The sequence below is a fragment of the Piliocolobus tephrosceles genome, chromosome 10 (assembly GCF_002776525.5).
Source record: "Piliocolobus tephrosceles isolate RC106 chromosome 10, ASM277652v3, whole genome shotgun sequence".
In the NCBI taxonomy this organism is placed as follows: domain Eukaryota; kingdom Metazoa; phylum Chordata; class Mammalia; order Primates; family Cercopithecidae; genus Piliocolobus; species Piliocolobus tephrosceles.
In genome coordinates, this window is record NC_045443.1 from 118,241,494 (window position 1) to 118,266,700 (window position 25,207).

The 25,207-nt window shown below is 46.5% G+C and overlaps 2 protein-coding genes and 1 pseudogene across 9 annotated transcripts in view; 1 reads left to right on the forward strand and 2 right to left on the reverse strand.

The window, feature by feature from the left end:
* The window catches only part of COQ5 (coenzyme Q5, methyltransferase), a 23,764-nt gene extending 12,214 nt beyond the window's left edge, over nucleotides 1-11,550 (reverse strand). Inside the window, exons 1-3 of one of the 2 annotated variants that reach the window (XM_023204737.1) lie at nucleotides 11,314-11,550; nucleotides 3,381-3,530; nucleotides 980-1,201 (exon numbers count right to left, since the gene is read on the reverse strand). In XM_023204737.1, the coding sequence (XP_023060505.1) occupies nucleotides 980-1,201; nucleotides 3,381-3,530; nucleotides 11,314-11,515 (574 nt within the window). In that variant the 5' untranslated portion in view covers nucleotides 11,516-11,550. The remainder of the gene's footprint in view (nucleotides 1-979; nucleotides 1,202-3,380; nucleotides 3,531-11,313) is intronic. The other variant, XM_023204741.1, reaches the window with a different exon arrangement.
* Nucleotides 3,539-4,967, reverse strand: LOC111537720 (annotated as a pseudogene).
* A 4,750-nt stretch (nucleotides 11,551-16,300) lies between the features above and the next one.
* RNF10 (ring finger protein 10) overlaps nucleotides 16,301-25,207 on the forward strand; it is a 48,836-nt gene continuing 39,929 nt past the window's right edge. For 5 of the 7 annotated variants that reach the window (XR_002730113.3, XR_002730110.2, XM_023204743.3 and 2 more), the window contains exon 1: nucleotides 16,301-16,958. Coding sequence is in view for 5 of the 7 variants with exons in the window: in XM_023204743.3 (XP_023060511.1) it covers nucleotides 16,802-16,958 (157 nt within the window). In the remaining 2 variants the exon portion in view is untranslated. Of the gene's footprint in view, nucleotides 16,959-21,349; nucleotides 21,451-25,207 lie in introns of all 7 variants that reach the window. The other 2 variants (XM_023204749.3, XM_023204756.3) reach the window with 2 other exon arrangements.

Below are 25,207 nucleotides of genomic sequence, written 5' to 3' on the forward strand. Positions count from 1 at the left end.
TTTATTTATTTATTTATTTATTTATTTATTTATTTATTTATTTATTTTTGAGATGGAGTCTTGCTCTGTCCCCCGGGTTAGAGTGCAGTGGCCGGATCTCAGCTCACTGCAAGCTCCGCCTCCTGGGTTTACGCCATTCTCCTGCCTCAGCCTCCGGAGTAGCTGGGACTACAGGCGCCCGCCACCTCGCCCGGCTAGTTTTTTTTTGTATTTTTAGTAGAGACGGGGTTTCACCGTGTTAGCCAGGATGGTCTCGATCTCCTGACCTCGTGATCTGCCCGTCTCGGCCTCCCAAAGTGCTGGGATTACAGGCTTGAGCCACCGCGCCCGGCCTTTTTTTATTTTTTAAATTTCTTTAGAGACAGGGTCTCGCTCTGTCACTCAGACTGGGGTACAGAGGTGCAATCACAGCTCACTGTAGCCTAGAACTCTTGGGCTCAAGTAATCCTCCCATCTTGGCCTCCCAAAGTTCTGAGATTATAGGCATGAGCCATGGGCCCAGCCAAAAGTTCTTTCTTTACAGGAGATGAGAGGTCTGGTTGCACAGCAATCAAACTATCCTAGCATGGACAGGAGAATGGAATGGTTCAAGAATGGGAATGATACACCGAGGTCACCCTGAAGCTGCTGGGAAATTACAGCAAAACTTCTGTCTCAGGGTCTGAGAGCTGAGATCTGAAGATTCAACTCCAATTTGGGATGTGCCACTGAGAAGTTGTGTGACTTGGGTAAGATTCTTGACTTATTTGGGATCTAGTGATCCCAGTCACAGAGGGCTGGGTAAGCTCACTCAATGGGCTGCTATGCATGAATAATGCATATAACAGCACAAACTAGATTCAGCCAGGCAAATCATCTTCAACCTGCCCATCTATAAGTTTCTGAAAGCCAAAAGATAAAGCATTTCAATATTTTACACACTCCACCTTATTCTATAAAGATACAAACATTTCCCGTGTCTGCCTTCTGCAGGACTCACCAGCTCTGTATCCTTGAGCCAAGGCTTTCTGCTTTCCAACCTTTAGCATCTCTTTGTTGATGTCACACACCACGACACGAGACCCGCCCAAGGAATCTTCTTCATTCTGGTACTTTTTGGCAATTTCTTCCCAGGATAAATTTTGCTGGGCCCTTAACTGCCTCTTCTGTTTACTCTGATGGTGGGACTGAACATAATTAAGGAACCGGAATGCAATGTCACCTGTGGGAAGCCAACAGGAGGAAAGATGCAGACTAAATCAAAAATAAAAAAGGAGCCGGGCGCGGTGGCTCAAGCCTGTAATCCCAGCACTTTGGGAGGCTGAGACGGGCGGATCACGAGGTCAGGAGATCGAGACCATCCTGGCTAACACGGTGAAACCCCGTCTCTACTAAAAATACAAAAAACTAGCCGGGCGAGGTGGCGGGCGCCTGTAGTCCCAGCTACTCCGGAGGCTGAGGCAGGAGAATGGCGTAAACCCGGGAGGCGGAGCTTGCAGTGAGCTGAGATCCGGCCACTGCACTCCAGCCCGGGCGACAGAGCAAGACTCCGTCTCAAAAAAAATAAAAATAAAAAAAAAATTAAAAAAAATAAAAAAGGAAGAAACAGCATTTCCTAAAACCTAAAGGGGTAACAGAGGCACAGGGGTACCTGTGTTAGTTAATTGGACTCAGTGTGGTTGAAAGCCAAGTCCTTTCTTCTTTTTGTTAGAGACAGGGTCTCACTCCATCATCCTGGCTGGAGTGCAGAGGCACAATCATAGCTGAGTGTGTGAACTCATTTCAACACTAACTTTTTTTTTTTTATTGAAAAAATTGGGCCGGGCTTATGCCTGCAATCTCAGCACTTTGGGAGGCTGAGACTGGTGGATCACCTGAGGTCAGGAGCCTGAGACCAGCCTGGCCAACATGGTGAAACCCCGTCTCTACTAAAAATACAAAAATTAGCCAGGCATGATGGCAGGCGCCTGTAATCCCAGCTACTCGGGAGGCTGGGGCAGGAGAATCGCTTGAACCTGGGAAACGGAGGTTGCAGTGAGCTGAGATAGCGCCACTGCACTCCAGCCTGGGTGACAAAAGCAAAACTCCATCTCAAAAAAAAAAAAATTAACTAAAATAAAAACTGAAAATCAGGTGTTTATAATACCGTGACCTAGTAAATATTGTTCAGGACAAATCCAGTGCTTTCTTTTTTTTTTTTTTTTGAGATGGAGTCTGGCTCTGTCGCTCAGGCTGGAGTGCAGTGGCCGGATCTCAGCTCACTGCAAGCTCTGCCTCCTCCCGGGTTCACGCCATTCTCCTGCCTCAGCCTCCCGAGTAGCTGGGACTACAGGTGCTCGCCACCTCGCCTGGCTAGTTTTTTGTATTTTTAGTAGAGATGGGGTTTCACCGTGTCAGCCAGGATGGTCTCGATCTCCTGACCTAGTGATCTGTCCGCCTCGGCCTCCCAAAGTGCTGCGATTACAAGTGTGAGCCACTGCGCCCGGCTATTGTCCGATGAATTTTTGTATTTTTAGTAGAGACAGTGTTTCATCATGTTGGCCAGACTGGTCTTGAACTCCTAACCTCAGGTGATCTGCCTGCCTCGGCCTCCCAAAGTGCTAGGATTATAGGTGTGAGCCACCACGTCCAGTCTCTAATGTAATTTAACATGTACAATGACATCACCAAGATGCATTGTGTAAAATCATGACATTTTTCTCTCCAAATGCTCAGTGTACAAGAAGTAACAAAGGACTGTGCACAAACAAATTTTTGATATCTGATGTGATAGCAAATCAAGCAGAAAAGGCAGCCTCGAAAACTTATATAAAGTAATAAAAGGCTTCCCCTATCCCCTAAAAGAGGAAAAGGGGAAAAGAGAGGAAAAGCCAATCTGTGTATTTTAGAAATGTGACAGGCAGCTAGGCACAGTTGCTCACAGCTTTAATCCTAGCACTTTGGGTGGCCAAGGCACATGTATCACGAGGTCAGGAGTTCGAGACCAGTCTGACCAAGATGGTGGAACCCTGTCTCTACTAACAATACAAAAATTAGCTGGGCGTGGTGGCGCATGTCTGTAATCCCAGCTACTCAGGAGGCTGAGGCAGAGAATTGCTTGAACTCAGGAGGCAGAGGTTGTAGTGTGCCAAGATTACAAAAACATGACAGGCACAAAACTGTCATTCTACATTTTTGAATGATATTCAGTCAAAAAGATAAGTGCATGCCTTTCTTAGAAGCTATAAGTATGCTGATTTTCAATTACCATCTTCAGCCTAGTGTTAGGTGAGCTAGCTCACTACAGCAAGCTGAGGCAGAGAATTGCTTGAACTTGGGAGGCAGAGGTTGCAGTGAGCCGAGATTACAAATTTCTGTAAAACACGCTCAATGGCAGTGAAGGATACCAAACTCAACATTACCTGTGCCTCCAGCAACATCAAGCAGCTGGGTCCCAGGAAGCGGGCGCATCTTCCAGAGCAGCAAATCCTTCCAAACACGATGGATACCAAGACTCATCATATCATTCATCACATCATACTTCTTAGCCACACTTTCAAACACCTGATAGACTGACATGGGAGAAACACATACAATAGTGCTATTAACAGTGTTCACTTAGAAAAATCCTATACAAAAAAGGAGCTTTTTTCCCCTGAAATGACCTGTCTTTGCAAGGTGAAACTAAGTCGTAATGCTTGATGCCCAAATCTACACGTTAACATTACCTCTTTATTGATTTATTTATTTTTCCTGCCTCAGATTTATTTGTACAAATAGCACAGGAGGACCCCAGCCCCATGCAGACGGCAGTCCAGGGGGGTCGCACCAGTCCTTCTGTCCTCAAGTTGGCAGACGGAGATATCTATTCTGAAGCCTTCGTAGGGGTCTGGGCACCTTTGGGAGCCTCAGCTGGAAGTGAGGCTGGAGCTGCAGCCTGGGCCTTGGTTTGATCTTTGGCCTTGGCCTTTGACCAACACAGCCTGATCCCCTTGGCAATGTAGGCACAAGCACGCTTCCCAAGCTAGGGGTGGGCAATGTAAGCAAGTGGATCAAGCTTGCGGCTGACACCCTTTGGGATCTTGGGCTTAACCTCCTTGAGCTTTACAAGGGCCTTGATAGCCTCGGCACATGCACTCATGGCCTCGGTACTGTTGGCCTGCATCTTTTTTAGGTCCTTCTTGTCGTGCTTCTTGGCAAAGCGCATGTTCCTCAGGAACTTGGGGTCCACCTCCTTAAGAGATTCTTACCTGGCCGGGCGCGGTGGCTCATGCCTGTAATCCCAGCACTTTGGGAGGCTGAGGTGGGTGCATCATGAGGTCAATGGTTCAAGACCAGACTGGCCAACAAGGTGAAATCTCATCTCTACTAAAAATACAAAAATTAGCCGGGCATGGTGGTGGGCACCTATAATCCCAGCTACTAGGGAGGCTGAGGCAGGAGAATTGGTTGAAGCCGGGAGGTGAAGGTTGCAGTGAGCCAAGACCGCGCCATTGTACTCCAGCCTGGGCAACAGAGCAAGACTCCACCTCAAAAAAAAAAAAGGGATTCATATCTTTGTGATCGGGTTTCTTGATATCATTTCTGTGCCATTTTCGGGACTGGTTGTGTGTGGTGTGGTTCTTCGACTTGGGCATGTCTGCCCTGGTCCTCTCTGTAGCCTGCTCCCTGCTGCTGCTCCTAAGTCATGGATGGCATCACATTACCTCTTTAATAAGAGGCTTCAATGTATTTCATGGGAGAAATCAACCTCTTTTCTGCTGTCTTAATTATCATTACTTAGGACTATTACTTTGTAATAATGCCATACATATACCTGGTACTAAATAAGATGTTTCTGTTTCTTCAAGGATAGGGTGGGAGAAATCGGAATTTTTCTCATGGTTATTATAATAAAAGACAAGATCCATTAGAAAGATGCACAGAGCACGGTACAGAGCACGGTGGCTCTTGCCTGGAATCCCAGCACTTTGGGAGGCCGAGGGGGGCGATTCACTTGAGGACAGGAGTTCAAGACCAGCCTGGCCAACATGGCAAAACCCCGTCTCTAGTAAAAACACAAAAATTAGCTAGGCATGGTGGTGCACACCTGTAATCCCAGCTACTCGGGTGGTTGTGGCAGGAGAATCACTTGAACCTAGGAGGTAGAGGTTACAGTGAGCTGAAATTGGACCACTGCATTCCAGCCTGGGCGACAGAGAGAGACTCTGTTTCAAAATAAAGATGAAAGATGCGTAATTAATGGATGGAAAGACCTTGGCTCATGTCTGCCTTATCACTGAGAAGAACCTCAGGTACAATTTGGTGGGTACCTAGCCAGATGCCAAGCTGTGAATCAGGGCTAAGTCACAATTTAGAGGGCTCTCATGAGTCTTCTCCATAAGACCAACACAGACTGTGGAATCTGGGATAGCTAAAGAGGGAAAGAGTCTACTATCCAAGACTCTCAGAAGCATTTCCCTTTAATTTTTTTTTTTTTATTTGAGACTGAGTCTCGCTCTGTCGCCCAGGCTGGAGTGCAGTGGTGCGATCTCGGCTCACTGCAAGCTCCACCTTCCGGGTTCATGCCATTCTCCTGCCTCAGCCTCCTGAGTAGCTGGGACTACAGGCACCTGCCACCACGCCCAGCTAATTTTTTGTATTTTTAGTAGAGACGGGTTTTCACCGTGTTAGCCAGGATGGTCTCAATCTCCTGACCCCGTGATCTGCCCGCCTCGGACTCCCAAAGTGCTGGGATTACAGGCGTGAGCCACCACGCCCAGCCTTAAAGTTACCTGTTTTTCACCTCAGTTTCTCTGCCCATAAGATGACTATATCAGTGCCAGCTCCCTACCTCCCTGCCAGAAGGCTGAATTGGATAATGAAGAGGAGATGCTTTGAGTTCCTCAGATGAAATGTGCTGCACAGGATCCAAAACATGACACTCTTCTGCTGAATCAGACTACAGAACCCGCCTTTAACTCAATCTTCAAGGTCTATTCTCAACCTTCAGATTTCCAAGTGCACTCTTTCCTTTTTTTTTTTTATTTTTTGGGGGAACTAAGTCTTGCTCTGTCGCCCAGGATGGAGTACAGTGGCACAATCTCAGCTCACTGCAACCTCCTTCTCCCAGGTTCAAGTGATTCTCCTGTCTCAGCCTCCCGAGTAGCTACGATTACAGGCCCTTGCCACCATGCCCATCTAATTTTTTATTTTTAGTGCAGATGGGGTTTCGCCATGTTGGCCAGCTGGTCTCAAACTCCTGACCTCATGATCCGCCCACCTCAGTCTCCCAAAGTGCTGGGATTACAGGAGTGAGCCACCGCCCAGGCTGCTCTTTACTTTTGGACGTCTTTTGGGGTATCTGGGGGACACCAAGGCTAACCTCACTCAGTATAAATAGTCCTTGCTGGCATGGTGGCACACACCTGGAGTGCTAGATACTCGGGGAGCTAATGAGAGAGGACTGCTTGAACCCAGGAGTTCAAGGCTGCAGTGTGCTATGATTGTGCCTGTGAATAGCCATTGCACTTCAGCCTGGGCAGCATAGTGAGACCTTGTCTCAAAAATAAATTAAAAAAATAGTCCTGGCTTTGCATGTTCCAATATGCATGAATTTCAGTTACTGTGGTTTAGCTAAACAACACCAGTCCCCCAACACCAAGATTCAAGTACAATGGTATATTAAACGTGAGTCATTACAGAAAGTACATTCCTTAGTCTACAAATCACTATGTAGATAACAGATATACATCTGATCAGCAACCAATCATGCACTTCTTTCACAGACTTTAGGTGACTGGTTACTGTACCAGTTACTCAGTTCACAGACAGCAAAGCATGTACTTGTATTGCCTCCTTATCTCTCAGTGAAAAAACCCACGTGGCATAACTGGATAAATGAAAGAGGGAGGCCGGGCGCGGTGGCTCAAGCCTGTAATCCCAGCACTTTGGGAGGCCGAGACAGGCAGATCATGATGTCAGGAGATTGACACCATCCTGGCTAACCCGGTGAAACCCCATCTCTACTAAAAAATACAAAAAACTAGCCGGGCGAGGTGGCGGGCGCCTGTAGTCCCAGCTACTAGGGAGGCTGAGGCAGGAGAATGGTGTAAACCCAGGAGGCAGAGGTTACAGTGAGCTCAGATCCGGCCACTGCACTCCAGCCTGGGCGACAGAGCCAGACTCCGTCTCAAAAAAAAAAAAAAAAAGAGGGAATTGAGCAACAAAAATGAAAATGCTGATAATGCTGGAAGTGAAATTCAAATTGAGTGTCAGTGGAGTTATAGGAGAAATAGATGACTGTGGGAATTTTGACACTGCTGCCACTGGAGACCCTAGACATACAGTCAGAGGAACTGCAGGAAAATGAACTTACCAACATATACAAGAAATGGAGCTGTGACAGAAAAAGTTGAAGATGTCTCAGAAGAAGTGATGCCAGCAAAAACTTTCACATTAAAGGAGTTCTTGGAGGTATTTCATAACATTGAAAGCACAAAGGATAAAATATTAGAAGTAGATAAAAACTGAGAAAGAAATATGGCAATTTGCCAAGGCATAAAAAAAGCTATTTCATATGACAAGAAGGTGGCAAACAGTGCTCCAACTACTCTTGGGAAATTTTTTACAAGGAAATAAAAAGAATTTAATTCTCACGGTTTCTAATTTTTTATTAGAATTTTTTTTTCTTTTTTTTGAGACAGTCTCACTCTATCGCCCAGGCTAGAGTGCAGTGGCACAATCTCGGCTCACTACAACCTCCACCTCCCCGGTTCAAGCAATTCGCCTGCCTCAACCTCCCAATTAGCTGTGATTACAGGCGTGCGCCACCACATTTGGCTAATTTGTTTTTGTATTTTTAGTAGAGATGAGGTTTCACCATGCTGGCCAGGCTGGTCTCGAACTCTTGACTTCAAGTGATCTGCCTACCTCGGCCTCTCAGAGTGCTGGAATTACAGGTGTGAAAGATCGCACCTGGCCATAAATAAATATCAACTTTGGTATATATTTTTTCATTTCACTATACATTTATAACTGACAGGGTTTTTGATGGTTGATAATTTTTAAAGGTCATAGAACAACTGTAATTTTTCCCATTGATTAAGGTCATTGTGTATGACTTCAGCTTGCACATTTTCAGTCATGCATTACTGTGCAAAGCGAGGACTGTCTGTACTGCAATCTCAGTCCCCAATCTGGAATTCATATTTAGTTCAGCAGTTAACTTCTTCCCTGCTTGCCACTGTACGAAATGTTGATTATACATTGTAAAGCACAAAACAGAAGTTAGGCATTATTATTATCGTTACTAATTACTGGGTAAGAGCATGTACTTTGGAAGTAACCCACCTGAATTCAAATCTCAGCTCTGCCACTTATTAGCAGAATCTTGGGCAAGTGATTTAATGTATTTGTTTCACATTTTCTTTTTCTTTCTTTCTTTCTTTTTTCTTTGAGAGGAGTTTCGCTGTTGTTGCCCAGGCTGGAGTGCAATGGCACAATGTGGGCTCACCAAAACCTCCCCTTCCCAGGTTCAAAGGATTCTCCTACTCCAGCCTCCCGAGTAGCTGGGAATACAGGCATGCACCACCATGCCAGGCTAATTTTGTATTTTCAGTAGAGACGGGGATTTCTCCATGTTGGTTGGGCTGGTCTGGAACTCCCGAACTCAGATGATCCACCTGCCTCGGCCTTCCAAAGTGCTGGTGTGAGTCACCGTGCCCGGCCTCACATTTTATTTACTTATAAAATTGGGTTATGGCGGGTGCGGTGGCTCACGCCTATAATCCCAGCACTTTGGAAGGCCGAGGCGGGTGGATCATGAGGTCAGGAGATCGAGACCATCCTGGCTAACACGGTGAAACCCTGTCTCTACTAAAAAAAACAAAAAACAAAAAACAAAAAAGTAGCTAGGCGTGGTGGCGGGCGCCTGTAGCCCCAGCTACTAGGGAGGCTGAGGCAGGAGAATGGCGTGAAGCCTGGAGTCGGAGCTTGCAGTGAGCCGAGATGGCGCCACTGCACTCCAGCCTGGGCGACAGAGCAAGACTCCGTCTCAAAAAAAAAAAGAAACCCCGTCTCTACTAAAAATACAAAAATTAGCAGGGCCCAGTGGCAGATACCTATAATCCCAGCTACTTGAGAGGCTGAGACAGGAGAATCACTTGAACCTGGGAGGTGGAGGTTGCAGTGAGCCAAGATCAAACCAATGGACTCCAGCCTGGGCAACAGAGTGAGACTCCATCTTGAAAAAAAACTGGGCTAATAGTTCTTATCCTACAGTTTTATTTATAAGAATTAATGTGAAGTATTTTAGAAAGTTTCAGGACCTTAATAAGTGCTTGCTACTGCACTTGACTAGTCTTAAAAGTAAAAAATAAAATAAAATGAAATGGTTGGTATTATTGTACTTGGCTCCACTTATTTCATTCCATAAGCAGTTATCAAGCTCCTAATGTGCATCAAGCACTGAGCAAACAGGAATGAATGAACCACTGTCCTGGTTTTCTGGGCATTCAGTCCTGTGAAACAAATAATAATTTGAATTTGACATTCAAAGTGTTAAAGTAGAGCAATGTATTAGCAAGGTTGAAGTGGGTAGACTTTAAGGGGATGGGAAATTCCACTGTGGGCACTTTCTCTTATTTCCTGGGTGACTCAGTAAAGAAACCTCTCAGAGCCTCACCTTATATCTCTGTAAAATGGGCCAATTTCTTCATCATTATAAATAGTACTAGTAGAGTTTAAAAACACTCCTTTTCCTTTCCTCTGCCTGTGGCACAGTGCTGACAAAAACAAACTGCTCAACATTATTGAACAATTACTAAGTGCCAGGGACTGTTTAAAGTGCTTTCATATATCAAGTATTCTGATACTCACAAGAACTTGGAGAAGAAGGGTTACTATTAGTCCTACTTGGCAAATTTGGAAGCTGAGGGACACAGAAGATAGTTTCTCTCCTTCTCTCCTTCCTTCCTCCCTCCCTCCCTCCCTCCCTCCCTCCTTCCCTCCTTCCCTCCTTCCCTCCTTCCTTCCTTCCCAGGCTGGGGATGGTGGCTCATGCCTGTAATCCCAGCACTTTGGTAGGCCAAGGCGGCTGGATCACCTGAGCTCCGGAGTTCGAGACCAGCCTGACCAACATGGAGAAACCCCTTCTCTACTAAAAATACATGGTGGCGCATGCCTGTAATCCCAGCTACTTGGGAGGTTGAGGCAGGAGAATCACTTGAACCCAGGAGGCTGAGGTGCAGTGAGCCAAGACAGTGCCATTGCACTCCAGCCTGGGCAACAAGAGAGAAACTCCGTCTCAAAATAAATAAATATATAAATAAATAAATACAAAAACAAAACAAAAAAACCTATTTTTCTCTAGAGGTAAAGAACGTGGACTTCAGACTCAGATTGAACTGGGTTTGAATACTGGTTCCGCCACTTACTAGATATGTTCCAACCGGGCAACTTCTTGCTTAACCTTTAAGTCTCAATTTCCTTACGTGTAATATGGTAATAACAATACCCACTACTGGAATGTTGAAAATGAGAATTGAAAATAATGTCTGTACGTTGCCTGGCACATCACAAACGCTCAGTTGATGGGATTTAGTCATCATTATTCTGCTTTTAAAAAGAGGGCGTCAGGCCGGGTGCGGTGGCTCAAGCCTGTAATCCCAGCACTTTGGGAGGCTGAGACGGGCGGATCACGAGGTCAGGAGATCAAGACCATCCTGGCTAACACAGTGAAACCCCGTCTCTACTAAAAAATACAAAAAAACTAGCCGGGCGAGGTGGCGGGCGCCTGTAGTCCCAGCTACTCCGGAGGCTGAGGCAGGAGAATGGCATAAACCCGGGAGGCGGAGCTTGTAGTGAGCTGAGATCCGGCCACGGCACTCCAGCCCGGGCGACAGAGCGAGACTCCGTCTCGAGAAAAAAAAAAAAAAAAAAAAATTGTAAAAAGAGGGCGTCTGGCTGGGCGCGGTGGCTCTCGCCTGTAATCCCAGCATTTTGGGAGGCCGAGGTGGGTGAATCACCTGAGGTCAGGAGTTCGAGACCAGCCTGGTGAAATCCCATCTCTAGTAAGAATACAAAAAAGTTAGCCGGGCGTGGTGGCGGGCGCCTGCAATCCCAGCTACTCGGGAGGCTGAGGCAGGAGAATCGCTTGAACCCGGGAGGCGGAGGTTGCAGTGAGCCAAAATCGCGCCATTGCACTCGAGCCTGGGCAACAAGAGCGAAATTCCGTCTCAAGAAAAAAAAAAAAAAATCAGAACTGCACAGACAACAACACTGGAACTAATTGGATGTTAAATCAACCCTAACTGGCCAGAAGAAACCAGACCGTGGACGGTCAGATCCCTCCATCCGCCCTCTCGCCCCTTTCACCTTTGCCCCCCTTCTCCTCTTCCGGCACAGTCTCAAATCCGAAGTGCGTTTCCGTTGCCCGCTTCTCTTGGGACAAGAGCCGAGCACTTAGTGGGGCGCCGGGCCAAGAGCTACGAAGCCCGAGGAGCTGGCCGCCCCGCATCGCCCGCGGCCACCCACGGCCGCAATAGCTCCATAGAGCGCAGCTCTTGGGGGCAGCCATCTTGGTAGTCGAGTGACAAGGGCCAGAGAGTACGCCTTGTTGCGTCACTAGACGAACGACGGCGGCTGGCCGGAAACATTATTAGCCGAACGCGCCCTGAAATCTGATACACAGTTGTACGGGCAAAATCTCTAGGATCCAGAGGGTAGTCTTTAAGTATCGGAAATCTCTTCCTCTCTCTCTTCTGTGATTGAATTTACAATTCACCAGGAATGAGGGGAGCTCAGGGGAGCCCCGAGTCACCTCTTAGCGGCTATGTCTCTGAATCCGGCTAGGCAGAGGAGTACTAACTCGCAAGATATCCGCGAACTCTTGTTTTCTTGTGCAGAAGGGAGAAATTGAGGCATGGTGTGATTTAAAAAGCTAAGATTACGGGGCCAATTCCTGCACACTTTGTTGAGCGTAAGAACCACTTGGTTTAAGTTTTAAAATGAAGATTCCTGGGTTCCCAACTACCAGAGATTTTGAATCAGTAAATCTGACATATATCCCTTTAATCTCTATTTAAGCAAATTTCTCTGATGATTCTGATGCAAGAGATTTGCAGACCATTCTTGAGAAACATATGTTAGACTACTCTGAAAAATAAACATACTATGGGCAGACTTCTTTGGTCTGTCCTTTTTATGAACCTGGGAAGCTCATAAATGGGAACGAAAGCTCAAGTATCCACTTAGCAAGCCAGAACCACCACTCACACTTGGTCTCCTGCTGACACAAAGCTACATTCCTAGCTCCAACTGGCATGTCATGGGTGTTTTACTTCAGCCCCAGATTTTCAGTCTTTTTTTAATGGAAAGGGTAACGTAGACCGTCTTGTGCAAAATAAAGAACGGACGTTGTTGAGTTTTGCTTGGATTACTGTATGTTTCTGCTTTCATTCCGTTTTAAATGTATGTTTCCTGTAAATATTTCACGAGGAGAAAGCGCCAATAGAAGAAACTATTTTGAAACGAAAATTCTCTTCTTGGTTTAATATAGCCTGACAGATGGACACCTACCGCTTTCGTTTGGGAAGTACTGCGCTGGGATTTCTGTTTCTTTTTTATTTTAAGAATGATAGAAGGTCCCCGTTGGTATAGTGATGAGAAAATAAAAAGGAATGATACAAGGGCGAAATGATTCATCCATGTATTCATAATTCTCATGTCTTTGTTAAAAGAAATTAAGTGGCCGGGTGCGGTGGCCTGTAATCCCAACACTTTGGGAGCCCGAGGCAGGCGGATTGCATGAGGTCAGGAGTTCAAGACCAGCCTGGTTAATATGGTGAAACCCTGTCTCTACTAAAATACAAAAATCAGCCAGACATGGTGATGCACACCTGTAGTCCCAGCTATTCAGGAGGCTGAAGCAGGAGAATCACTTCAACCCCGGAGTCAGAGGTTGCAGTGAGCTGAGATTGCACCACTGCACTCAAGCCTGGGCAACAGAGCAAGACTCCATCTCAAAACTAATTAAATAAATAAATAAATAAAGTCTCATCAAAGAGTCTTACATCTTCCATATCTAGTTATATAAAAGAATGGATCTCAGGATTTGGGGCTGTTCCTTCTGCACATCAGATTAAGTGTCCAGACCAACAGTATTTCGCTGTTCTCTTATTTCATATGATTTGGGGGGCAAAACCTGTAAAAAGTGAAGCAGGACAAGGACTGTTGGAAGGCATTTTTTTTTGAGGTGGCGTCTTGTTCTGTTGTTCAGGCTGGAGTGCAGTGGCATGACCTCGGCTCACTGCAACCTCTGCCTCCTGGGTTCAAGCAATCCTCCTGCCTCAGCCTCCCTAGTACCTGGGATTACAGGCACGTATCACCATGCCAGGCTAATTTTTGCATTTTTAGTAGGGACGGGGTTTCACCATGTTGGCCAGGCTGGTCTTAAACTCCTGACTTCAGATGATCTACCCGCCTCAGCCTCCCAAAGTGCTGAGCCACCACGCCCGGCGCTAATTTTTGCATTTGTAGTAGAGATGGGGTTTCACCCTTTTGACCAGACTGGTTTTATTTACTTATTTATTCATTCATTCTTTATTTTGAAACAGGATCTCACTTTGTCACCCAGGGTGGAGTGCAGTGGCACAATCATAGCTCATCCATACCCTCCCAGGCTCAAGCCATCCTCCCACCTTAGCCTCCTGAGTAGCTGGGACTACAGGTGTGCACTACCACACTGGGCTGATTTTTGTATTTTTTGTCAAGGCGGTTTTGCCATGTTGCCCTGGCTGGTCTTGAACTTCTGGACTTGGGCAATCCGCCCACCTCAGTCTCCCAAAGTGCTGGGTTTATAGGTGTGAGCCCCGGCACCTGGCCCTGGTCATTTCCTTAATAGCATGTCTATGTGATCTTTTGAATCTCAAACTACTGTGGTTGGAAGGGAATCGTCTGTAATTTTCCAAAGTACAAATAGGTGTGGTATGATTCCCAAAGTCTTAGTGTCTGTATCTGTAAACCATATATTTTTTGTTTTTTAATATTTAGTAAAGAATGGGTTTCACTATGTTGCTCAGGCTGTTCTCAAACTCCTAACAGCAAGTGATCCTCCTGCCTCAGCCTCCCAGAATGTTGGGATTACAAACTTGAGTCACCTTGCCTGGCCACATATATGATTTTCCTTTCTTTTTCTTTTTCTTTTTTTTTTTTTTGAGACAGAGTCTCACTCTGTCGCCCAGGCTGGAGTGTAGTGGCGTGATCTTGGCTCACTGCAACCTCCACCTCCCTGGTTCAAGCGATTGTTCTCCCTCAACCTCCCAAGTAGCTGGGACTACAGGTGTGTGCCACCACGCCCGGCTAATTGTTGTATTTTTAGAAGAGACTGAGTTTCACCATATTGGTCAGGCTGGTCTTGAACTCCTGACTTTGTGATCTGTCCGCCTCGGCCTCCGAAAGTGCTGGGATTACAGGCGTGAGCCACCGCACCTGACCCACATACATGATTTTCTTTTTTTTTTCTTTTGAGATGGAGTCTTGCACTGTTGCCCAGGTTGGAGTGCAGTGGCCCAATCTCAGCTCACTGCAATCTCTGCCTCCCAGGTTCAAGTAATTCTCCTGCCTCAGCCTCAGCCTCCTGAGTAGCTGGGATTGCAGGGGCCCCCCACCACGCCCGGCTAATTTTTTGTATTTTTAGTAGAGACAGTGTTTCACTATGTTGGCCAGGCTGGTCTGGAACACCTGACCTCAGGTGATCCACTGGCCTTGGCCTCCCAAAGTTCTGGGATTACAGGCATGAGCCACTGCGCCCGGCTCCACATACATGATTTTCTTTCTTTCTTTCTTTTTTTTTTTTTTTGAGATGGAGTCTCGCTCTATTGCCCAGGCTGGAATATAGTGGTGCAGTCTTGGCTCACTGCAACCTGTGCCTCCTGGGTTCAAGTGATTCTCCTGTCTCCGCCTCCTCAGTAGCTGGGATTACAGGTGTGCACTGCCATGCCCGGCTAATTTTTTTTGTATTTTTAATAGAGACGGGGTTTCACCATGTTGGTAAGGCTGGTCTCGAACTCCTGACCTGTTGATCCACCCGGCTCAGCCTCCCAAAGTGCTGGGATTACAGGTGTGAGCCACCACACCCGCCTGCCCAACTAACTTTTTTCTTTTTTTCTTTTTGAGACAGAGTCTCACTCTGCCGCCCAGACTGGAGTGCAGTGGCACAATCTCGGTTCACTGCAAGCTCCGCCTCCTGGGTTCACGCCATTCTCCTGCCTCAGCCTCCTGAGTAGCTGGGACTACAGGTGCCCGCCACCACGCCCGGCTAATTTTTTGTATTTTCAATAGAGACGGGGTTTCACCGTGTTAGCCAGGATGGTCTCGATCGCCTGACCTTGTGATCAGCCCGTCTCGGCCTCCCAAAGTGCTGGGATTACAGGCTTGAGCCACCGCACCCGGCCCTAAATATTTTTATTCTTTAGAGTCAGGGGTCTCGCTATATTCCCCAGGCTGGTCTGGAATTCCTGGCCTTCAAGGATCCTTCCACCTCTGCCTCCCAAAGTGTTGGGATTACACGCATGAACCACTGCCTGCCGTCTGTTTCCGCCTCAGTCTCCTGAGTAATGAATGGGGACCACAGGTGCGCACCGCCACGCCAGGCGAAAGAAATAAAATGATGTACTGTATGAAGAAGTGCTGTAAAGTGATATTAAACGTAAGGTATTGTCATTATTAACGCTATTATTATTATTCCTAATGTGAGATAGACTAAGGGCCATGAATCAATTGTTATTAACGCTAGAATAAGAACCGTAAATTGGCCAGGCGCGGTGGCTCAGGCCTGTAATTCCAGCACTTTGGGAGGCCAAGGTGGGCGGATCCAGAGAGCAGGAGATCAGGATCATCCTGGCTAACACGGTGAAACTCCGTCTCTACTAAAAATACAAAAAATTAGCCGGGCGTGGTGGCGGGCGCCTGTAGTCCCAGCTACTCAGGAGGCTGAGGCAGGAGAATCGCGTGAACCTGGGAGGCAAGAGCTTGCAGTGAGCCGAGATCGCGCCACTGAACTCCAGCCTGGGGTACAGAGGGAGACTCCGTCTCAAAAAAAAAAAAAAAAAGAACCATAATTCAAACGAGTCTATAAAGGAGTTCCACAAGTATTCCAATGTTTGGCTACATTATTATTAAGGTATATTATTATTGTTACTGTATTTTTAGTGTATTAAGTGAAAAACCTGGACTTGGAGTAAATGCAAGTCCCATTATTCTGAAAGCCCTCACAGTGGGGTTGGGACGGAGGTGGGGGAGGAAATGTTAAAAAACCCCACGAGACCCGGATGTATGCAAAAACTACATTTCCCAGAATAACTCACCCCTCTCCACTATATATAGAGTCCATCCGGGTTCTACAGGATGCTGTTTGGCGACTCGTCGCCATTCCCGGAGCAGCTCGGCCTCGGCCCAGGGGCGAGTATCCGTCGCTGTGTCGGAGACGCCTGTCCCCGACACCAAGACAGCCAGCCCTCTCCCCTGCCTCGCGGCGGGAGAGCGTGTCCGGCCGGCCGGCGGGGCTCGCGCACCCTCCCTCGCCTCCCCTTCCCCCGCAGCCTCCGCCCCGCCAGGCCCGGCCCGGACTCCCGAGCCCCGGCCTCCTCCTCGTCCTCGGTCGCCGCTGCCGCCGGGCTTAACAGCCCCGTCCGCCGCTTCTCTTCCTAGTTTGAGAAGCCAAGGAAGGAAACAGGGAAAAATGTCGCCATGAAGGCCGAGAACCGCTGCCGCCGCCGACCCCCGCCGGCCCTGAACGCCATGAGCCTGGGTCCCCGCCGCTCCCGCTCCGCTCCGACCGCTGTCGCCTCCGAGGCCCCCGTTGATGCCGCTGAGCTCCCCCAACGCCGCCGCCACCGCCTCCGACATGGACAAGAACAGCGGCTCCAACAGCTCCTCCGCCTCTTCGGGCAGCAGCAAAGGGCAACAGCAGCCCCGCTCCGCCTCGGCGGGGCCAGCCGGCGAGTCTAAACCCAAGAGCGGTAAGGGCGGGCCTGCGGCAGTGGACGGGGGCGAGTGCCCCTACTGCTGGGGAGAGTCGTTGCTCTCGTCTGCTGGGTTACTCGGGGACAGGCTCCACTTTCTATTATAGCCCCTACCTGCCCTTTTCCATGGCTCTCATTATTTACAGTTATGTTAATGAGCGCTGTTTTGCGTGGTTTACGTGGATCATTTACATTAATACTCAAAACTGCTCGATTAGGCAGGTGCTGTTCTTATCCCCATTTTACATATAATGAGAAAGGGTAAAGGTCACCCAGCTAGTATTTGGCTCACAGCAGGCCTTAAGACCTGGTTTGTGTGACTCATCAGTCCACGCTCCTACAACTCCCAAGTTGTTCTACCCTTTAATGTTGAATTAACATTGGATAGTGTTCAAGTTTAGACGGGTGGGTGGAGCCCAGGGACCTTTCAAACTCAGATCTCTTATTTAATAACCTGGTCCCAGATCCATTCCTCTGTTGAAGAGGAACTCATCCTTCAGTGGCTATTCATTGTGGGGTTAAGAGCCCAGACTATGAATTCAGTCTTTTTGGGTCCCAGTTTGCCAGACCTTGAGTGAGTGCCCCGAATTTACTTGTAAAGGTAGGTGGAGTTAATATAATTAAATAAAAAACAAAACAAATGAACTAAGGTCTTAGGGTGTCTGACATCTGTTTTGCACCAAATACCCATAACGTCTATTTTTGTATGTTGGACTGTAGGATTGTCCTTTAACAGGGAAGGTTTTATTTCTGTAATCAAGTCTCTCAATATTATGACCATGATGATGATAATAGCTACCTTTAGTTGAGGGCTTACCATGTGCCAAGGACTAGGTGAAGTTTTTGCCTGTGTTTTCACTGTGCTAGTCACTGACTTGTCTAACAGGGTGAAATTGTTGATATTTAAAGAAGGAATAAACTGAGCAGGTAGGATGTTAGGAGTTGGCAGAGGCTGGAGTGCAGTGTTCTTCATTTTATTTCAAAGTTTGTACTAATCTTTGCTCTGTTTTGTATTTCAGTTACATTAGCAGTAAGAGGAAGGTGTTTTCAGCGACAGTGGAGATATTGTGGCAGAGAGGGAAATATTTGGAGTCCCTAAATGTGGAGGTCCAGTTTAAAACCTGTCAAGATTAAAAAACCGTGAGAGTGAGACCAGGCGTGGTGGCTCATGCCTGTAATCCAGATACTTTGGGAGGCTGAGGTGGGAGGATAGCTTGAGCCCAGGAGTTTCACACCAGCTTGTGCAAGATAGTAAGACCCCGTCTCCATAAGGGGAAAAAAAAAAAAATAGCCAAGTGTGGTGACACACACCTGTAACCCTAGCTACTCAGAAGGGTGAGATGGGAGGATTGCTTAAGCTCAAGGAAGTTGAGGCTGCAGTGAGCTTTATCACAACACTGCATACCATCCAGCCTGGGTAACAGAGAGAGACCCCATCTCTAAAAAGTAAAAATAAAGCTAAGGCTGATTTAAACCAAACAAAAAACCAAAAAATTGTAAGGTTTACTAACTCACTCAGAGTTCACCTGCTGGATATGGCAAACTCGTTTACCTGGTGTGAGACCATTAGCAGTATGGGTTCTCAGGCCATGTCAGGAAGTGGTATGTATGGAGACTGATTTTGCAGTTCTGCACATGTGTAGCTTTGCCATAGATCCCTCAAAAGATAGAAGGTAGCCAGTCCTTTTGGTCAGTGTTGGAACTGGTTTAGAGTGGTCTGTTCAAAGCAATTGATAAGTAAGTTTATTTTTGCACTCTATTCCCAGATGTATGTTAAGGATTTGGTTCTCCAACTGTCTGAATTCTCAATTAATTTTTCTGGGGCTCCTCTTTAAGCCACTAACATACATTCGTTAGTCAGTTGCAATAAATGCCTTAAGTTTATTTCTTAGCAGTAGGTGAAAGCTTGTGACAACTCAAAATAAAACAATAAACAGGTATTTAAGGAATTTTACTGCTATGTCCTTCACTTTGAATATGTTGATTAGTGGAATTAACTCTGATTACCCAACCGGGTGATACAGAATTCTATAGTAGTTTGACCAAGCAAATATTTGTCATTGTTAACATTTCAAATGGGCTGGGTGGCTATAATCCCAGCACTTTGGGAGGCTGAGGCAGGCCGATTGCTTGAGCCCAAGAGTTCGAGACCCTGTCCTACAAAAAAATAAATGAGCTGGGCGTGGTGGCACACACCTGTAGTCCTGGTTGTGAAGAGGCTGAGGTGGGAGGAGGAGGAAGAGCACTTGAACCCAGAAGTTCAAGGTTGCAGTGAGCCATGATCACTTTACTGCACCCTAGCCTGGGTGGCAGAGCGAGACCCCATCTCAAAACAACAAGAAAACTTCTGTAAAAACTCATGTAGGCCGGGTGCGTTGGCTCACGCCTGTAATCCCAGCACTTTGGGAGGCCGAGGCGGGTGGATCACCTGAGGTCAGGAGTTTGAGACCAGCCTGGCCAACATGGTGAAGCCCCGTCTCTACTAAAAATACAAAAAATTAGCCCAGCCTGGTGGCATGCACCTGTAATTCCAGCTACTCGGGGGGCTGAGGCAGGAGAATCCCTTGAAACCGGCAGGCAGAGGTTGCAGTGAGCCAAGATCGCACCAGTGCACTCCAGTCCATCTCAAATAAACAAAAAACTCTTGTAAAGGACCTTTGTTAGATTTTACGAATACACATGTGTGCCTTGAGGCAGCGTTCATTTTTTTGTTTAATTGTGTGTTAGAAAGCTTGACCATGTTTGCCACTGCCAGTGTCTGCTCTTCTGGCTTCTGCTGTGCGTGTTCCCGTGGCAAGGAAGGATGAGCTTTGTAGCCAAATCCATGCTTCTTCACTAGCCATAACCCACTGCTTGCATTTAGGAACAAAGTAAAAGGCAGAATATGTGGAGATTAAAAGATTAGGAAACTCTGGATATTGGCTGATTTTTAAAGTTGAATCTAAGCTGTCTTAAGAACCTAACAGCTAAGACCAGTGCTACTATAACAGATACTGAGGAACTCTGATGCAGTGACTTCACGATGAGATGGTTGCTCTAACAAAAGGGTACACTCAAGCTCTGCATAATCCCATACAAAGATTTCTGCAATACTCATAAGCTGAACATTTCATATACTGGATTCTGCTGGAAAACATTGAAAGGACCTCTTGAATTTACAGAGTACTGAGTTGAAGGGAAAGCAAGAAGGGTAAGGTGAAAAGAGTTTATCTTTTGTCAAGGTGAAAAGAGCAAGAGTTTTCAGTATTCAAATATTTAAGTCACTTTTTTTCTCCCCCTTTTCTGCCTCGTGGAAAAAAGCCCTTTAATTTCTATTCTGTAAACTGTCATTAATGGTTATTTGCTTCCTAGCTGCATGATTAATTTCCTTGAGATTTTGTTCCAGTGGCTGGCTTAAATTTGCCCTTCATTTGTGCACAGGAAATAGGTAAATTTGGCTACCAGGATTTTCTTGATCTTTCCGGCTAGAGTCGCATACCACAGTTTCTTTGCCTGGGCTAATTGCCCGAACATTTATATAACTTTCTTTTGCTTGATTATATTCCTACAGCTTCATTCCAATAGTGTTAATAGGTATTTCTGAGAACAGTCAGCAGTAAATATCCCGTGAATATAGCTCAGAGGAGAGAGGATAGGTTAGAAGTGGGGAAAGTCATTTAGAGGGAGCAAAGAAAGTAAAGAGAGGCAAGAGAGAAGGTAGGCCGTTTTTGGACAGTGGACCCTGGCCAGGAACCAGGCTCTTGTCCCATCCCCCTGGGTGGATAGAACTGCCAGGGAGGTTAAGGGAAGGTCAGGTATTATGAGGCAGTTATTTTGAGGTTGGTGGTATGAAGCACTGCCTTGGCATTCTTCCTGTTATTCCGGTACCAGAAACCAGGTTACTAGTGGTAATCTGCCTTGAAAAATGCCTCTGACCTGTAAATGGACCTGGAGATTTTAATGGCTTTGAAAATTGAGGTGATTTGAAGCCTTCAGTAAAACCACTTAGAGAAATTAAAAGAATTTCAGGGCCTGTTGGCTGGATTCCTTGGTTTATGTGGCTTTGTTGGAAGTCTGGTGGGTGCTCTTGACAGGAATGATTTGGATTTATTAATGATAGGCTTTCAAATCATAGTAAAACTATGTGTCAGCCACTATGGTAGGCATTTTACAGAAGTTTTCTGTCTTAATCCTCATGATTCTATGAGGAAGTATGGTAGAGTATTAGTCCTATTTTACAGGTAAGAAAATAGAGGCTTAGCAGTGTTAAGAGTGATTTGTCCAAGTCAATTTTTATGAAGTCCTAGGCGGTATTTTTCAATAAGCTTTGTATAACCACACTTAGCAAGCAGATAACTTACTGGCACATGCATCATTCCTGATACCACCTCTCTCTTCCTTTCATTCAGAATTACTAATTTCAGCTGGATTCAATTTGTTGTCAGTTGATTCTGTAGTAAGGCCATATGTTGCCCCTCTGGAGGTGCTTGTCAACTACTCTGGACAATGGGTAAGCAACTTGCTTGTGATTACAGCATGAATCAGCAGCAGAAACTTGCTGGCTGGTATTCTGACCTCTAGGCTGAGCCACCTGTTAGAACTAGAGCTAGAAATGAGGATGCCAAGTAATTTAACTGTGAAAAACTTGTGGCCCTTAATTTGGTAATGGGAAGAGGCTGAGATACACCTACTACTACTTGGTGGAGACCTTTCCATTAGGGAAATGTGAAACAACTGAAAAGCTGGGTTAAGTTTTTAAGTGATTTATTTGTTGACTCTGGATCCTGAGTTTAGTGGTCTTGTCTGTTTTGGAATGTGTCTTGACAGTAGTTCTTGGCAGTTGTTCTCAGTGGTGGCTATGCATCAGAATCTCCTCAGGAACTTTTTTTTCCCCCTCAGGACAGTCTTGCTCTGTCACCCAGGCTGGAGTTCAGTGGCGTGATCTCAGCTCACTTTAACCTCTGCCTCCCGGGTTTAAGAATTCTTCTGCCTCAGCCTCCTGAGTAGTGGGATTACAGGTGTCCACCACCACACCAGCCTAATATTTGTATTTTTAGTAGAGATGGGGTTTCACCATGTTGGCCAGGCTAATCTCAAACTCCTGACCTCATGATGAACTTTAAAAAAAAATTATGGGTGTGTGGGGCCGCTTCCTAGGAATTTTTTCTTTCTTTCTTTTTTTTTTTTTTTGTAGAGATGGGGGTCTCACTATGTTGCCCAGTCTGGTCTCAAACTCCTGGCTTCAAGTGATCCTCCTACCTCAGCCTCCCAAAGTGCTGGGGTTACAGGCATGAGCCACTGTGCCTGGCTTTTTTCTGATTCTTTAAGCCTAGGTTGGACCCGTGGGTCCTGGGCATTCATCATTTCAAAAGTCTGTGCAGGTGATTCTGGTGTGCAGCCAGGATTGAGAACCACCACTCTGAGATTTAAAACTTCACCCATAGTTCCTTCTCCCAGGGACTTGATGTTTTTTTTCTGTTTTCCAAAATCTAAAGTGGATCATGTTATCACTCTTGTTCTACCCTAGAGTTTTTCCCATGTATATCCTGGCAAGTTGTCCACAAAACATTTCAAAAATAATACTCTGAATTTTATCTCTGGGTCCCAGGCCTGACAGTACGTTTAACCTTTAGCTGCCTGTTGCCTGGGTCTGGAGATAAGAGGCAGTCTCCCACTTGACGTGTCTGTCTTCATACCCTTAGGTAAGTGGAAGCCAAGAGAAACGAGTTGATTTTGGCAACTAAAATCATTAGTGATGATGTGGTCAGTTGTTAGGTGTTTTGGAAATGAGCAGTTTACTATCAGAGAGCATTTCCGTAAGCATTGTGAAACTTTCCTTGTCAGTGTGGTAATAAGTGAAGAAATGAAGACAGCCTTCTTGCTCAGTGCCAGTTTACTTTCTTTTTTTTTTTTTTTTTTGAGACAGAGTTTTGCTCTTGTTGCCCAGGCTGGAGTGCAGTGGTACAATCTCCCCTCACCGCAACCTCCATCTCCCGGGTTCAAGTGATTCTCCTGCCTCAGCCTCCCAAGTAGCTGGGATTACAGGCATGCACCACCACGCCCAGCTAATTTTTTGTATTTTTAGTAGAGACGGGGGGGTTCTCCGTGTTGGTCAGGCTGGTCTCGAACTCCCGACCTCAGGCGATCTGCCCGCCTTGGCCTCGCAAAGCGTTGGGATTATAGGCATGAGCCGCCACGCCCGGCCAGTTTACTTTCTTAATAAGCCCTTGTAGGCCGGGCGCGGTGGCTCAAGCCTGTAATCCCAGCACTTTGGGAGGCCGAGACGGGTGGATCACGAGGTCAGGAGATCGAGACCTTCCTGGCTAACACGGTGAAACCCTGTCTCTACTAAAAATACAAAAAACTAGCCGGGCGAGGTGGCGGGCACCTGTAGTCCCAGCTACTCCGGAGGCTGAGGCAGGAGAATGGCGTAAACCCGGGAGGCGGAGCTTGCAGTGAGCTGAGATCCGGCCACCGCACTCCAGCCCGGGTGGCAGAGCAAGACTCCGCCTCAAAAAAAAAAAAAAAATAAGCCCTTGCAATGTAGAATCTGGCTTTACCTAAACCTATGCAAACCATGAGGTGCATCTTGAAAGCAGCAGTTAGGGTTAAACAGGTAGGGTCCAGGATCATCTGAAACAGTCTTAGATAATGAGGTTGGGGGATATGTGTTTTTTTTTTTATATACCTATCCTCGTAGAATCTCCTTCGCTTGCGGTGATGTGAAATGGAGTTAAGGAAAACAAAGCAAGAGAATGTGGCTGAGTTAGCTGGGGTTCTGCATCCCCTGAGTTTTCCTTTATTTTATTTTTTTGTGTGTGAGACAGAGTTCTGCTCTGTCTCCCAGGCTGGAATACAGTAGCCTGATCTCCGCTCACTGCAAGCTCATTCTGGGTTCATGCCATTCTCCTGCCTCAGCCTCCAGAGCAGCTGGGACTACAGTTGCGCACCACCACGCCCGGCTAATTTTTTGTATTTTTAATAGAGACAGGGTTTCACTGTGTTAGCCAGGATGGTCTCTATCTCCTGATCTCGTGATCTTGTGATCCGCCCACCTCGGCCTCCCAAAGTGCTGGGATTACAGGCATAAGCCATCGCGCCTGGCCTTTTTTTTTTTTTTTTTTTTTTGAGACAAGCTCTCACTGTGTTACTTAGGCTGGTATGCAGTGATGCAAACATAATTGACAAACCTTGAACTCTTTGGCTTAAGAGATCCTTGAACTCTTGAACCACTGTGCCTGGTTTATCTTTTTCTTTTTTTGAGACAGAGGCTCACTCTGTAGCCCAGGGTGGAGAGCAGTGGTGCCATCATAGCACACTGCAGTCTCAACCTTGGCTTAAGCAGTCCTCCCAACTCAGCCTCTCAGCTAGGACTGCAGCTGTGTGCCAGCACACTGAGCTAATTTTTAAATTTTTTGTAGAGATGGGGTCTTGCTGTGTTGCCCAGGCTGGTCTCAAACTCGTAGGCTCAAGTGATTCTCTGGCTTTGGCTTCCCAAAGTGTTGAGATAACAGGCATGAGCCACCAAGTCCAGCACTGAAACTTTGCTTTCTAATTGTTACTATTAGTGCCATATTTGACACTAACTGTTGCTAACTGAAATAATAGGTAAAAGTTTAGTTTTAAGTTCTAACTTTATTTATTTTTTGAGACCGAGTTTCACTCTGTTGCCCAGGCTGGGGTGCAGTGGCATGATTTCAGCTCACTGCAACCTCTGCCTCCCGGGTTCAAATGATTCTCATGCTTTAGCCTCCCAAGTAGCTGGGATTACAGGCGTGTGGCACCACACCCGGCTAATTTTTGTATTTTTAGTAAAGATGGGGTTTCACCATGTTGGCCAGGCTGGTTTTGAACTCTTGGCCTGATGTGATCTGCCTGCCTTGGCCTCCCAAAGTGCTGGGATTACAGGCATGAGCCACCACGCCTGGCCTTAAATTGTAACTGAGGTAAAGGTCACTGTCCATAAGCAGGATTTAAGGGTAACTGGTAGGAGTGAACCTAGCCTGTTTCTGTGACTGTTCTGTTTACATTGCTGCCATTTCACATGGTTTAGATTGACTCCCAGGTTTTAGGTGGTCAGGTTTGGAGAGAATGATATCTCATTTATTCAATGAGGTTGACAGGCCGGGCGCGGTGGCTCAAGCCTGTAATCCCAGCACTTTGGGAGGCCGAGACGGGCGGATCACGAGGTCAGGAGATGGAGACCATCCTGGCTAACACGGTGAAACCCCGTCTCTACTAAAAAATACAAAAAACTAGCTGGGCGA